The 15336-nt window shown below is 41.5% G+C and overlaps 1 protein-coding gene across 2 annotated transcripts; it reads right to left on the bottom strand.

Annotated features, from left to right (window-relative positions):
* Positions 1-9280: 9280 nt before the first annotated feature.
* Positions 9281-14142, bottom strand: TMEM17 (transmembrane protein 17). Of its 2 annotated transcripts, XM_074927228.1 has the most exons (4): positions 14011-14142; positions 10757-10860; positions 10386-10499; positions 9281-9959 (listed from the first exon to the last, which is right to left on the bottom strand). In XM_074927228.1, the coding sequence occupies exons 1-4, from the start codon at positions 14111-14113 to the stop codon at positions 9618-9620; spliced, it is 663 nt and encodes a 220-aa protein (XP_074783329.1). In that variant the 5' UTR covers positions 14114-14142; the 3' UTR covers positions 9281-9617. The 2 variants fall into 2 exon arrangements, with proteins under 2 accessions (XP_074783329.1, XP_074783319.1); XM_074927218.1 differs by lacking the exon at positions 14011-14142 and having other exon boundaries at positions 10757-11910.
* Positions 14143-15336: the final 1194 nt, after the last annotated feature.

Below are 15336 nucleotides of genomic sequence, written 5' to 3'. Positions count from 1 at the left end.
GTGAATAAAACCCAGTCCACTGCAACTTTGCGCTTGCTCTCCTGCCACAGCTGCTTCATAGGTTGCAAGGGAGCAGGAAGCTTTCAACAAGGATAATAAGTACTAGATATTACAACGGGGATTTCTTAACTTTGCTACCAAGAGAAAAAGCTGCCCTTCCCCTCTTCTGTCTAAAAACAGTATAGAAGATCCAATATTTTTTTTCCCCTAAAAGGTTCTAGGCAACAGCACCCATGTAAGTGCACACTGCTGACAGTGAAGCTGATACCTCCATTTTTTATTAGTTTCCAAATTACACTGAGGCAGCAGCGAAGCAAGCAAGACTGTAAGCACTGTTCTTAACACAGCCCTGAAAAGCACCATTCACGTGTCTAAAGCATCAAAACCACACAGAAGTGAGAGCAGGAACAAGATACATGTTAGAAAGCCTACAGGGTATTAATGACGTATAGTAAATGGGTGCTGAATAGCGGGGCTGTCACTGCAGGGCTGCTGGAGCACTGAACCAGCTGGATGTGCCTGTTCCACATACAAACAGCACCGGGATTTCTGAATGGGCTGAATCACATGTGCCTGGAAACATGCCTAATTCCCATAAAAGTATGGGAAGAGCTCTGTTCTGAATATCCTTCATAGGGGATGGTGATCTGGAGGTATAAAATGGGCAATACTGTATTATGTATGTGGCAAGCAGGACTGGCTTAAATGTTTCAGATTTGGGGAAGAAGGGTCCATCAGCCTTCAGACCCAGAATATCACTTGTTCACTGGCTGATTTCAGCAGTACTAACAACAAAGCAGTAAAATGGCTCAAAGCACTGTGCAATTTCTCTAAAATTCCTGATCACTGAAGCATGAAGAAATTATTTATTTTTATAAGCTCAATCCATTTATTCAATGGGCAGGGCTCTTACCTGAAAGAGGTGGTGTTCTCTGCAAGCATTTAGCTTTAATTCTTCAGTATTTTTTATGCCTGAAATAGGGCAATATCAATTTTTGAGTGGCTGGTCCTCTGAAAAAGACCGAAACAGTTCAGATACCTTCTGAGGATGAAAAGGTATCAGGTGATACGGTTGGAAGTCACTTGTTTTCTGCAGACCTCATGAGAAAGGAGTTGTATTTATCCAAGGTTCCGGGTTTGAGGGAATACAACTCATTTCTCACTCAGGTGGGATGATGTACATCCTCAGTGGCACTTTTAGAGCCTCTGTGCCTATTCTGGTTTTGCATTCAGATGGACATAGTGGTACCATGAAAGTAGGCTGGACACAGAGGTCCTGTTCAAGCTCCAGTCACAGCTGGTGACCATGCTGGGCTGGAATATTCACAACTGGCTGCCAGCCAGCACTAAAAATTCAAGCTGCTGGCCACCTGATTAACTACCAGCAATACAGCCTGAAACAATGGCAGCTGGCCATATAGTGAAATTAAAAACACAAACAAACTTCTCCTTGGATTCCTGCTGAGGGTTCACCTTTTTCTCAGAGTTAAAATCCCCATGGTCAGGGGCTGCATTTCAGGGCAGCAGCATCTGGTGCATCCCCCCACCCAGGAGGGTCCCAAAGCTGCCCTTCACCCAGGGACTGACTTTGCTGAAGGAGGAGGGACCTCCAGCACTCCAGGTGGGAATGTGCTGGCCAGGGAGCACAGGGAGCTGTAGTGATGCTCCCTTGCCTTCCTGGATCGGCACCTGTCCTTTAGCAACATAATTGAAAGCACTGAGAAGTGTGAACACAGGCAAACATGTCCTGTCCTACTCATAGCTGTTGGGCTGCTTTATTGCAGATGATGTTTAGGACTGAACCAAATTACTCTTTCAGGGCATCCTAAATAAAGCCTTAAAGAATTTTCCTTGGGTGTTTTTTTTTTTTTCTTCTTTTCCAATCTCCGTTATCACTGTAATATTTCATGCTTCACGCTTCTGGAAAAAAAATTCAATATTCAAGAACAAAGCAATCCACAGCTTTCCTTCATTTCAGTCTTTTGTATCCTAAGGCTGTCCTAACTCAATAACTGAGTTTTTATTGTGTCACATTTCACTGTTGCCGACTGCAACCAGCCTGACTAATCCTTTTGTTGCTGCCTTATTGGTATTTTTTGTAATTCGTTGTTTGTCCATTCTACTTTCACAGCTTTTAGGGTTTTTTCTTGTTTACCCCACTCTCCAATTCTAGGACTTTTGTGGCTGCACTCTGTGACTGCTTGGTCTGGTAAGTGGTCACATACAAAGACTACAAGTAGTTAATATCGGGAGTCTGATTTTGGCAACTGCTATCACATTTTCTCCAGTTGGGAAGAGGAAAAATTCAACATTCTCCAAAGTCGACAACACAGAAAGATTTCTGTTACTGATGGGAGGGGTGAAAGAGCAGAGAACAACTATATGAGCCAATCTCCCTGTGCATGGGGTACAGATCAGCATGTGCGTTTGCACATATGGAGAATGCTAACCTGCATGATTTCAGTGCTGTTTACTTGCCAATGCCTGTCCAACACGGCATGCAAGCCTGGTGACAAGATCCTACCTTTCCTAGGGCACAGGTTGCAGCTAGTTCTTAAGTAAAACTGCATAAAATAACAGTTTTAAATTCTCAGGCCCTGCCACACAATCAGGAGTGGGGTCAAGGTGATTGTAAAAGGACACTGTCTCTTTGTTTAGATAAATACAGATTGCACTGTGCTGATGCTCTTCTACAAGGGTGCTATCACACGGGAGCAAGTGCCTTTGGGCAGGAGAAACATGTTGTTTCTGCTATCAATCAAAGCAGCTCTATCAAATAACTGGACAAGCTGTGATTTTTTTTGGCAGATGAGAACACTTTCAATTTTGAATAAATGAATATTTAATAATCCCTCTCACTGGCTAAAAATTCATGTGTATATGTAAGCAAGAAGTGCTCATTTTCTTGCTTGTTATTCTTATCATAGGACTGGAGATATGGCATAGAGGTGGAGGGGGTTGCTTTCCTGTTTGGGGATTATACATGTTTGCAGGCACAGAGTACTAGTATTTTAGTGCCTAGCAGCACAAGACTAACCCTTATTTCTTTTGGTGCAATTGTTTTAAATAGAAGAGGAAAGAAAATCACTGCCTAATGTCAAAATTGTGTGGTTTCTTTTTGGTGGGACACATCAGCTGAGCATAATTGTTCTCATCACGTGCTCTTTGATGTGGCACACCCCAGTGGTTCACCAGGACAGTCCTGCATTGTCTGCTGTTGCTGCTCCTTATCAAGTGCCCATGCATTTCATGGGTGTGAGGAGATACCTGCTAATCAGCCAAAGTTACACTCAGGGCATCCCAAACAGCTGTCCCCATTCAACCCATTGATTCTGATTTTTGTGTTCTTTCAGTCAGGGCTGTGAGATACTCTTGAAGTTGCTCCCAGCCAGGGTGGGTGCAACCTGAGGTTATTTAATCCTTTTCCCCTCTACAGTAAAGTCTTCTGGAGGTGACTTCTCAGGGTGGTGTTGATCTTTATAAATGGCTGTGGCTTTCAGGTGAAGCCTGAGGTAAGCAACCAACAACCAGTTATTTTTTCCTAGGAGCATAGCTTTGTCTTGGATAAAAGATGCTAATAACTTTTGGAGGTGTGTTTTTAGCAGCACGATAGCCTTGAAACTTGCATCATCACAGTCTCTTGTTTCAGAGAGAAAAAATAATGCTGTGCTTCAGGACACTCTGAGCCACTTGTCACTGCATTTGAGGCACTCAGAATATTGGGGATGCCTCCAGTAAAGCCTCTGCTGTGTGCTGAGGATTTTCTGCTCCCATTAATTCTGGTATTTCTGCATAGGCAGCTGGAATAGTTTGTATGACTATTGGAAGATCCTTGACAAAATACTTCCCCCTGCACCATGTTTTTAAACATGCTCTGCTAACCATGCTGAATCATTTGGAGAAAAAAAAAAAAAAAGAAAAAGGGGTGAGCTTTAAGTTTCTTCAAGATTTTCAAAGTGAAGTCATTGTTCAAAGACTTGTTCAACCACTCTCAGTTGCTTTACAAAGGGAGGATTTGTAACATTTCTGGTTGTGGCAAGATTTCACTTCAAACTGCAGCTTTTTAAAAACAAAGAAATAAATCAAATACAGAATCCTTCAGCTATATATTTTAATCGTTGACTTTTATATGAATATCCTGCAGTTGCACGCGTACTCAGGTACCTTGTGATGTGCTCTTGAAAGTATTAATCTTGTGATAACTTCTGTATTTCCTCTACAAAAGACCATGGGGTCAAGGGCAAAACAAAGAGACAACAGACATCCATGCTAAAATCCTTTCTGTAATTCAAACAGGCACTCAAACACTTTGATTGATAGGAATTGCTCTGGATTGACGTAAGCAGTAGGTTCCTCTTTAAGCAACTGGGGACTAGTAGCTGCATGGGTGGGATAAGAGGTTCTGTTCAAAGCTCCAGCCTTCCATAAGCTTGCTCTGTGTAAAGTATTAAGAAATAAATCTCCCCTGGCATTAGCAGTACAAGTGATTAGAAATAGGTATGCCTGATACTCTTCTCACATTAATGAATTCAGCTTATGACTTGTTTTCAATAAATTGAGACTGTGGTAACTAAAGAGTATTCAAGCATTTTTGCTTGAATTTTTTACTTGAGAACAGCATGGGTCTACCAGTGTGAATAAAGAAGGGTCGTTTCTATCCCTTAAAGAGCAACAGTGGTTTCTTTCACAGACTGCAGGAACTCCTCTGTTAACACTGGATGTTCGAGGCAGCTCTCCAGGAAGTTGATAGTATTTCCCAAATTCACTGTGGAAGCCACAGGTCTTAGCATGGTTGCGCCTGCAGCTGCCTGCCAGATTTGTTTGTTTGTTTCTACGGTTTCTCTGTTGTGCTCATGTTTCTTGTCTAGTATGTGCTTCCCAGGGACTATATTTTTATTGCCTTCAAACCTTGGATTGTCTGAAGAAGAAAGTGGGTTTTTTTCACAACAGGCTACAAAAGTTGCATGTATTTAATGAATGTGGAACTGTGTCCTGTAGGCTGCTGCATTGCTGGGGGAATAATGTTTCCTCTGAATCCCTGTAAGATTTCAAGCTAGTAATTTTGCACATTTATTTCCTTTTAATAAAAACTCTGCTTCGTGTACCCAGGGGCTCCTTCAGTGGCATCAATCATCAAAATACTCATTTTCCCTCAGTGTTACAGTTCTTGAACCTATTTATTCTCTTATAGTTTAAATCCTTGTTGGTCTTATCAGCTGACCCTTATCTACTGCTTTGCCTGCCTCCTATGGAAGACCTCTTTATTATCTCTGCTTTATTCAAAGCTCTGAACAAAGTCCTTTTTAATTGCTGCCATCTGATCTTTGTCCTGGAGAAACAAAATTTGCTTTTCAAAATAAATGATCTCTGCAGCCTTACCCAGCTATCTAATGTTACTATTGACTATCTTATCAGACCGTGTAATGATGCCAATTCTACCTGCTTCATTAACTATTTAAAGATTAACACTAAGTCTAGTCTAGTTTATGAGAGATGAAGGCAAGAGTGAAATGTATGATTTCATTCCTTTGGGCACAATTCTTTCAGGAATCTGAAAGAGTGAATTGTTGATATAGAAAGGTTAATGCTGCACCCCCTTTTTTATCAATTGTCTGTTTTTTATCAAATCTGTGCCTTATCTCATGTCTGCTTTGAGATCTGCTTGAGTAAGGTACATAATTGAAGCCTTTTCCAAATTCAATTCCCCCTTCTTGGAAGTCCTGCAACTATAAAAAAAAAAAAAATCCTTTTACAAAATCTATTTTAGACAAGGAACACATGCTACATTCAGGTATTAAGAACTTGGCAACTATGCCCTTGAACACAAAATAGATCTCATCTTCAAATTGATCAGCAACCTAAAAAAGAGCATTTTAAGATAATATGCCCATTCTTCATTTCTTTTCTTCAGTTAAAGGAAACATGTTGGTACACATTTTCTTTAAAATTGGCTGTTGGCTTTCCTAACAGTAAACTTGGTGAAATAAAATAACTGAGTTCTGTACATAGACTTTTGCCAGCCAAAGATCTTGCTCGTGAAGGGAGAGCTATTGGTAACTATATAGATCGTCAAAAAATATGTTTTTGTGGTTTTTGCTGCACAAACCCTAGTGTGGCAAAAAGCTGCTATTGCAGAGTTTGTGTTCAAAACTGTCTAGATGCTGTTCAGTGAAATTCCACTAGTTTCCAGTGCTCTTGAGTTCCCTTCCACCTGTTCTGTAGGGGCGTGGGAACACCAGACTCCCTCACTCCCCAAACACGTGCTTTGATTAATCTTAAATTCTTATGTTCTACTCATTAATACTTTGCACTGCAAGATGAGTATGTTCTTCCTGTTATGGGACAACATACCTGCTCATGGCTATCTGAGTACAGGAGGGATAGGATTTACCAAGGACTAATAGCTTTCCTGTTGTGCCCCTTTGAAGTTCTCACATACCTTTCACTGCTTCCAGTCTGTTCTGTTTATTATTCCTGAATTACTTCATTAAAAATGAACTAAGCTTTCACATTATTTTCTTTAAAACATTAATGCCATTATTGCTGCTTTGCTCTTGATGCTAAAAAGTGACTCCATTTATTCTCTCACTTATATTTACTGTGCAAGTACTTTCTGTAGTTTTTCCCATTTTCTTACGTATTTTGATTTTTTTTCCCCCAACATGCTTATAGAAAGTTTCTGTTCCAAAGTTTGCTTTTTTTATGTCTGAAACTTGATTGTTACAGGTGACTAGTATATTTTCTGCTTGTTTGACGTCTTGCTGGTTCTTGTGAAATTTGGAAACTGAAGGAAAGTTTCAGTGTGATTCTTCATTTGTTGTTCTGATTTCCTGGGTGATACTGTAATTTTCTTGTCTATGAGTAGGAAACTCATGGGAAAACTGCAGCTGTAGGTGCTGAATGTGAGTTCTAGGTGCTTGCAAACTTTCTTCATAATTAAATGTTTAAGCTGGTAATGATGAAATTAAAAATAGACTAGCAGGTCTGTTAGGAAGACTGAGCAGAGAGAATGCAGAGATTGTGTGTTTATCAAATATATTGCTGAAGCCTTACATCACAGTCTGGATTCTAGCTTAAGCATTTCCAGGCAACTCTATTTCTAAGTGTGTTTCTCTGAATTCTATTTCCTGTATTGCCTTATTGACATTCTCTCCAGCAAAGAGCTGTCTGTCCCTGCATCTTTTGCTCCTGATGATTGTCTTGCATGGCAATTTGATCTTCCAAGTGCATGATTTCCTTATCATTAAAAGCAAGGATTTTGAATCGTATCTCATGGCTTTAGCCTGGAAGCCAGTTCCTTGTTGCCGGCATTGATGTATGGTTGACTTTCTTCCAGCTTTGTTGTATTTTGATGTACTTGGGTGTTAAAAACCTTCCCACCTATTACATTGTTAATCTCACAGAAGAGTTTAAGTTTTAAACTTTTTAAGGCGATACAGGAAAGAAAACCACAGGATAGGCCTTTTTCTAGTTAAGGCAAGATATTTGATTACTACAGGTAATCACTCTATCTCCTCAGAGCTTGGCTTACTGTACCATCTCACTCTACTTCTCTACTAGTCTCCCACTGCAGCCTTTCAATAAGGGGAACAGGCAAGCTACATGCGGAGCAGGAGGGATGGCAACTGCTCCAGTGTCACTTCTAAGCTGTCCCAGTGCTTGTCCTTATCAATGATATCAAGGGCAGACTCAGAGCTGCTCTACTTATGGAAAAGATACTGCTTTCTCTTAACGTGTATGTTCTCTTAGACAAACTATCGGAAGGTGCTGAAAACTGGCAGTGCTCAGCTTCCATACTGCACTGTTAGCCTGTACTTTTCTAACACCCAAGTTTTCTCAGTGGTGGATGTGAGCTCCTTGGAGGTCTGCCTGACACCCGTGGCCACGAATGGCAGCCTTTGTATTAGTGCCACCATACCTGGGCAGGAAGGGGCAGCTCTCTCTGGCTACTGAGGCAGTAAGACACCCGACTTAAAGTTCACAATCAGAAGACAGGCTCCGAGGTATTGGATGTTACTGTTTGGTCTGTCAGGACCCATTATGCCGTTACCTGTACCCTAATGGATCCTGCCAAGCTTCTCCTGTAGCTCATCAGCCCTGACCTTGGCACTCTCCAGTAGAGTAGTTGTGGTTGACATAAAAATATGTGCAATGTTCCCACTGCATCAGTTAAGAATGTTTTCACAAGGAATTTCTAATGCTGTAGAAGTGTTTTTCAAATGATGTAACTTCTGCTTAAACCTCAGTCTCTCTTGCAGGCTCTGAATATGGGGCTCTAAATGTTTTATATTACCTCTTAAAGACACTCTTAGAGACGCTCTTAGAGAAATCCTTTTTCTGCTCAAAAGCCAATTCAAGCCAGTAAGTTTGTTTAAAAACAAAGGGGTATGTGCTCTGATAATATATGCTTCATAATAACAAAATGAAAAGGGAATTTGGTAGAATTGTATCATTCACTCATGGATCAAAAAGAAAACAAACCATTTTAGTATAAAACAAAGCTAATGCCTTCTTTTCACTAGAGTCAGAGTTATTTTTCTATAATTTGAAAAAATATAAATAATAAGTTATTTTCCTATAACTTTTAAATATGCAGCAGCTTTAAGCATACTTGCCTTTTTCATGTTAGACCCATCTTCTTTATGTTCCTTTGAGCAGTTTGGATTTTTGTGCCAGCTCTCAAAGCTGGTAACTCTTGCCCTGCTGAAGACTCAAAGGATTCATATCAAAAATTTATTTTGACTTATGTTCCCTGTCCCTCCTTGACAGAAAAAGTGAACTTTTAACCACTACTGAAACTGGAGAAGATCTAGACTTTAATAAAAATAACAGGAATGAGAAAATCTTGGTGTATGCCCTGGCTTGTGAGAAAAGGCTCTGCCTTTCAGTGACACAAACCAATTTTTTTAATGGCTATAATTTTGTTACTGATGACTTATTGAATCCTCTGTTTGAGAAAATTGCACCACTCTGTTTGAATGGCTTCATAGTTAAAACTTAGCTAAGCCAAAAATGAGTGTAGGAGTTTTGAGAAAGGAATATTTTTAAAATTCCATCCCTAGTTTATTAGTGAGGAATTCCTAGTGCTGGAATTATCTGGCTGGCCATCTCTGAAACTGTAGTCTTTGTTCACTCTATCGTTGTTGTTTCTGGGCCTCAAGATTTCTTATTTGTTTGGGGTTGTTTTTTGCTTAACTAAGGTACCTGACATTAAATACATGCAATGTATCTGGAAAAATAGAGAGAAAACTGGTATCAACACAAATAAAAACATGTATAAAAGATTTATTGTAAACAAAACAATTCTGTGGAAATAGCGAAGACAAATGGCTTCTGTTTTGTTTGTGGGGTTTTTTTTTTAAATACCTTGATTTTATAAAATGTAAAAAACACCACATCTGCTCTGTTGGTATGCTATGCGGTAACGGTCCACAAATCGTCCACTCAAGCCAGTTATGTAATTGAATTTGATTTTCCTTGCAGAGTGGAGCTCCAATCTCTGAGGTTTAATGTTCGCTCTTAAGCAAGATCTATTTTTTAACATCTCTGATGTAGGAAAGGAAAGAATGACCCAACAAAATGGAAACAGAGCTGTAGCAACATGAGGCCCACCCCTGTTAGCTTCTCAGGCCCTCCATGTGTGATCTCCAGCCAGCACGGGAGCCCCTACCAGCCATGGAAACTGCTCTCTCTTCTTTACCCAGGCTGTAAAAATCTGGCACAGGATGTTCCTCCAGCTGGTCAAATTCATTAAGGTGGAAGTGAGTTGCCAGTTTGTTCACCATTCTTTTCAGGGTGACAAAGGCTGCAATGACTTGGAAGGTGAGGAAAAGGGCAAAGATGATATGCACTGCTCGCTCCAGTGGCTGAATTTTCAGGCCTTCATTAAACAGCAGGAAGAGAATTGTTGGCAACTGCAGGAGGAGACTCAGGAGCCAAAACCCAGCTAGCTCAGGCACCTATATGGGGAGACATCATCTATTAAGAAACTGGCAGTTGGAGGTGAAAAAAATCCAAAATCTTGTGAAGAAACTTTTTGGTTTTTTTTTAAATCTTCCAAAAGCCAGCACATAATGTGAAATGTCAGTGAGGTGTATTGTATGTATTAGTATAGTATTTCCATATACTGTGTTTTTAAACATACTTTTTTTTTTTTTCTGACAAAACTGTTTTAGGGAGCGAGAGGGCTCTCTTCTGAGGGAAAATTTCTTGGAATGCACAAATTAAGTGGAAGCTGATGCCAATGGAAATAGACAGAGACTGTAACAAGAGAAATAACCATACCCTCAACTTAAATCTCTTAGATGAACTGCTAAATCACTTTACTTACACTAAACTCCAAAAAGCTCTTCAGAACAAATTAATCTGTACATGCGGTAACATACCTTCTCCTGCAGATTGCCCATGTATCCCAGGTAGAGTCGAATGACCTCTATTAGAGAGGCCAGGATCATGATTGTGACCAGGATGAACTTGTAGTAATCTGACAAGACTGGATACTAGAGGGAAGAAGGGAGGAAAAGTTTCTGCTGTGCTGTTTCCTAACACGTTGTTTGTGGTATAAATCGAGACACTGTATGTTACTGTAAGCTGACAGTGTTGTATTGGCTTTCAAATACTCTTGAACCTTCAGTTTTGGGGAATTCCCAAATAAATCTAACAATGTGTAACTCCAGTGAGCTCTACCTCAGTATTAGGAGGTGTTTGATCAGAAACATATTACATTTGCAAACCATCACTTTCCTTCAGGACTCACCTTCAGATGGAGCACGATAACTGTGCTGAGCCACCAAAATGGGAAAAAATAGACATTGAAATAGAGCGACATCTGCAGAGGTAAACTGGAAACTATTTCATTATCTGTAGACAGAGAGAAGTCTTTGTCACTTGTAGTTTGTCCCATACTTCCCTTCCTTAAATATGAAAGATACTGCTCCATCTTAGCTTCCAGCAGGGCATTAACACTTTTCCACTCAAACATTAAGAAAAATATTTTTATATATCCAGAGGAAAACTTCTTACCCTATCTTGAGTTACAACATTTCCTGGAATCTAATGCAACTTTCAGTCTATAGGACACGGAATTTTTATCACTTAGTCATATATTCGAGTGTCTGATTGTTGATTACCCGGTGATTTATGGATTAGTCCACAGTCTTTAACTGATAGGCTTAGCTCAAACAGCGCTGTATACTGACATTGTAGAAAGAGTTAGTGGTTATTTCATTGCTGTTCCTAAGAGAATGGTCAAAGTTTAAATAAGTACATACTGGATTATTGTTATTTTGTAGATGACCCTCCTGAGTAAAGACTCACTGCTAGAGAGCAGGTTTGCATTGCCCACTCTTCATTTTCAATCTTTATTTAAACATTTGGATGGAAACGATGCTGCAAGAAGCCAGTAGTTCTTTTAGTTCTTAAGAGCTAATGATTTCAAATATGTGTCAAACTAAAACTTACCGTTTAAAGACTGGAGAGAACAAAATGCATTCATACAATGTAAAGAAAAGCAAATATTGGACTCCAACACACAGACGGTAAATTCTGTATTTAGGATTTTATAACAGACCTAAAGATTAGACTTAAAACAAGGAAAAGCTTAAAAGGGCATTTTAAGGGAATCATTCATTTTTAATAGATGGTTTCATCACCATATACTAGTTAAGTGACATTGCATCTGCTTTACTTCAAATACCAACAGTGCCCTTTCTCATGTTTTCCTCAAAGTCTGTAGGCACATTTTCACTTGGTGCTACCTGAGCAAGTTTAGAAAGTATTTACTGGGATCTGATGTTTGTATTCAAGTCCTGTGCCCCTGGCAAAATGGTGATATTCCACTGAAAATTAGTCTAAACAGTCTGTCTCACTTCCAGCACCTCTTTTCTGACACTGCCTTCTCTTTCCATGTCTTCTAACCACTCATACCTGTCTTTGTTCCATCTTGTCTGGCATCCCTGTTTCCAGTCCAGCCACAAGCAGCCTGGTAGTCTCTTCCAGAAGAAGCCTTTATGCCAGTTGCAGAAGTATTCACCTACTAACTAGGTGGGAAGGGAGGAGGATATGGGAATGGAACTGGGATAGACCTTAAAAGTAGTAGGGTGTGAGGGGCAGGGATGTATTATACTGAAATAGAAGACGCAAGACAACCAATATATATATATATATGTATATTTTCAATAACCCTATTTTTAAGCATCAACACTTCCTTACATCTGCAAAGGAATGAAAATCTATAGGTACCTCAAACGCAGTTTCATCTTCCTAAAATTGACCCTGCTGTACTAACGAATTAATCTCTTAAACACCAGGACTCTGGAGGGCATCGAGATACAATTCTAAGCCATTGTTCTATCTTTCAAAATAACATGACCATCCACTTACATGTAGTTATGTTTCTGCTCTATATGTATTAGATGAAAATTTAATGGTTCATGGCCATATTACTTAAAAACAGAAGCCAAGGGCTTTAATTCGAATTGTGATGACAATGTTTTAGATAAGTTAAAGGTTTCATTGATATAGTATTGGATTTGTAACTTCTGCTCAAATTTTAAAACTGTGTTTTGGATGACTGTTTAGCAACATAAGCCAATTCTAATTCATCTATCCCTAAACTGAACTAATGCTTATTTTCTGGGACTGCTAAAATTAATTGAAAATCCAGACAGTATTGTGATGGCAAATTCTTTGATGCTAGAGCAACTTGCTAAGGTATGTATGTGTAAAGTTGACTTTTGAAATACTGATCTCCCAAGAAGTTACTGGTACATTTGCAATTGGTTTCAGTAGGTTGGATATTCACACAGGAGTTCTCATAATGGGAAATGGAAAAGAAATGACTAAAAATAGAAGCTATTCCTGGAGTTAAGAAAAATATTTGTGGTGTTTGAGAAATGAAGAATTAGTAACTAGTAAGTGTTAGCAGTTTAACCACACAAAATGAATATTCCTGTCTTGAAATGACTTTTTGATAATTTTAATAACTGATAAATCCTTTCCAAGCTAAAATGAATATAGCCTTTCTATGTAGACAGACTGTGTTTATTTTCATGGCTACTGTCATCTAAGGGTATGAAACGGGTGTGTGTCGGCCTGCAAGCTTCACTGGCAGTTATGATGAAGGCACAGTTACTGGTCATTATGACAGACTTGGAAAAATAAAGAGAAAGCTGATGTATTGCAAGTTGAGTTTTTGCTACCTAACTCTAGCTTAATACACCTCTTCATGCTTTAAGCATTTGGTGTCCAAACTGGGCAGGACTACTGAGCTTGAAACAACAGCTCAGTTCTTTTAGTTGTTCTGTGTTTGCCCGAAGTAATTTTTACTTCTTATTTGGGCACAGACAGAGTGCCCGGTGTGTGAGTAACCATGGATTTTATCTGCAATATTTTACACAAACTCACTTAGTAAGCTGTAAAGGCAGGTGTAGAGTGTTGTCCGTACCTGCTTTTAAAACAGGTTTTAATATTTGATGGAAGCCTGTCTCAGGCCTGCAACACGTGAATAGCAGGGTGATGGAGCAATCGCTATAGTTTTACCCCAGCCAACATCCACGAAGACGCACTATATGACTGACAGTGAAACGAGACCACATCTTTTCAGGTGAAAACAAGACGTCTGCTTTTCACCGCTGGGCCGGCACCGGTGTCGCCGGGCTTACTCCGAGCGCGTCTCCCGGGCCCCTTGATGTGGAGGAGAGCGACTGGGCTCTGGGACCGGCACCTCAGCCTTCCCGCCCGGCGACGATGGGGAAGGGGGCGGGTGTGAGGCGGCTACCCTCTGCCTGGGGGGGAACGGGGAGACGCCTGAGAACACCCCGCCGGTGGGAGATCAACGCCCTCAAGGCCCTTCCCCGGGGCGGGTAGCACCGGCAGCAGCGCACGGCCCCGCCCCAACGGCTGCCAGGTGACGGCTGCCGCCGCCATTCCCGCGAAGCTTCCCCTCCCTCCAGCCGCACCCGCCGCCATTTTTTTTGCTGGCGCGCCGCCCGGCCAGCCGCCGCGCGTTACCTGCGCGGTCGCCGGGGTACTGCGGGCCGGTGGGGTGGCTGTCGGTGAAGACGGTGCGGCTGAAGGAGCTCAGCCGCCTCCTCAGGGGCTCGGGCAGCGACATGCTGCGGCCCCGCGGCCTGCCGTTGCTGTGGCGACGGGGCGGGGGCGCGCAGGCGCGGTGGGGCGGCGGGAGCGCCGGCGGGTACCCGCCAGCCGCGGGTCGGGCCGTTGGCTCCCTCGGGGGTCCGGGACGGGGTGAGGTGCGAGGCGAGGCCTCTCCCGGTGTTGGGAAAGGGGGAGCGGTGCCTCTGCCCCGGGGGTAGTGTTGTAGTGGAGCTTTCTGGGAGAGATACTGAGCCCAGAAATTTATGATTGCTGGTATGATGTAACAGTGTGTTTATTTCTGCTCTGCGTCTGAGAGAGGTCACTGCTGCCTCAGCGTGCACTCACTCACACGTAGAAGCGCACTCCTGGTTATTGCTGTCATGTCCATGCGTGTGCACCGAGGAGAACATTTTTGCTGGTCACCGTCACTGTGCAAGCGTGGTGCTTTCCTGCCTGATTGGGACTGTCTGTCATCCCTGGGAAATGAAAAGGCCAGCGCCCAGCAGGCAGGTCACCCCAAGCTGTTCACAACACAGTGGACAATAAGCCCGGTGTGTGAGAGTTGCCCATACCAGCATCCTTTTCCCTCAGAGATGCTGGTGTGTGCCAGCCCTGAGTGTCTTCCCTCAGCTCCTAGCTTGTTGTGGTTCCTTTCTAATCAGCTGGAGTGGATTTTTTTCCTAGTCTTTTAGGGCAGCGTCTGGGTTTTTCTGAAAAGGTAATTATGAAATACTGGTCCAAGGAAAGCAGTTGCAGGACTGCTCTGCTTCTGTTGGGATAAATCCAATGGCATGATGGTGCTTGCTGATGGCTGCAGAGAGAGGGCTATAAAATAAAGAGGAATATTCGACTGAGATGTTTTATTCTTCAGGTGAATATGAATAATCTTTGGTTTATGGTGTATTTTCTCATTTAGCTATATCTGAATCTCTTTTCCTCAAGGAAACCTGTCTGTGTCACTGTTGAGTTAAAAGCAGCTGTAAGATCAATGCAGCCTTTTTATTCTAGTTAGCTTTTGTCCCTTATAGGACACCCTTATAGTATTATGCGAAGATAATAATGTAAATACAAGTTCTGTGTGTTCTTTTATTTGGAAAATGTAGTCCCCCTAAAAACATGGTAATCTGCTCACCAGGTTTTTCAGTGCCCTTAGGGTGTGATTCCTTCTGAGGAGGGAGGATGCCATTCTTAACTGTGCAGGAAATTATTTTCTGCGCCATCAGAATGGAAGCGTAGCTG

Source organism: Athene noctua, chromosome 1 (genome assembly GCF_965140245.1).
Source record: "Athene noctua chromosome 1, bAthNoc1.hap1.1, whole genome shotgun sequence".
NCBI lineage: Eukaryota > Metazoa > Chordata > Aves > Strigiformes > Strigidae > Athene > Athene noctua.
Note: the sequence above shows the minus strand (reverse complement) of the source record. Positions and strands in the feature narration are given on the sequence as shown.

What these genes read in the sequence shown, in the direction of transcription:
- TMEM17 (XM_074927218.1), bottom strand. Translation starts at nt 10,981, where the DNA reads ATGTTTGAGTGGAAAAGTGTTAATGCCCTGCTGGAAGCTAAGATGGAG. An exon ending in TTATCGTGCTCCATCTGAAG is followed by an intron (nt 10,500 to 10,756) that starts GTGAGTCCTGAA and finishes TCTTCCCTCTAG; the next exon opens with TATCCAGTCTTGTCAGATTA. An exon ending in TGGGCAATCTGCAGGAGAAG is followed by an intron (nt 9,960 to 10,385) that starts GTATGTTACCGC and finishes CTCCCCATATAG; the next exon opens with GTGCCTGAGCTAGCTGGGTT.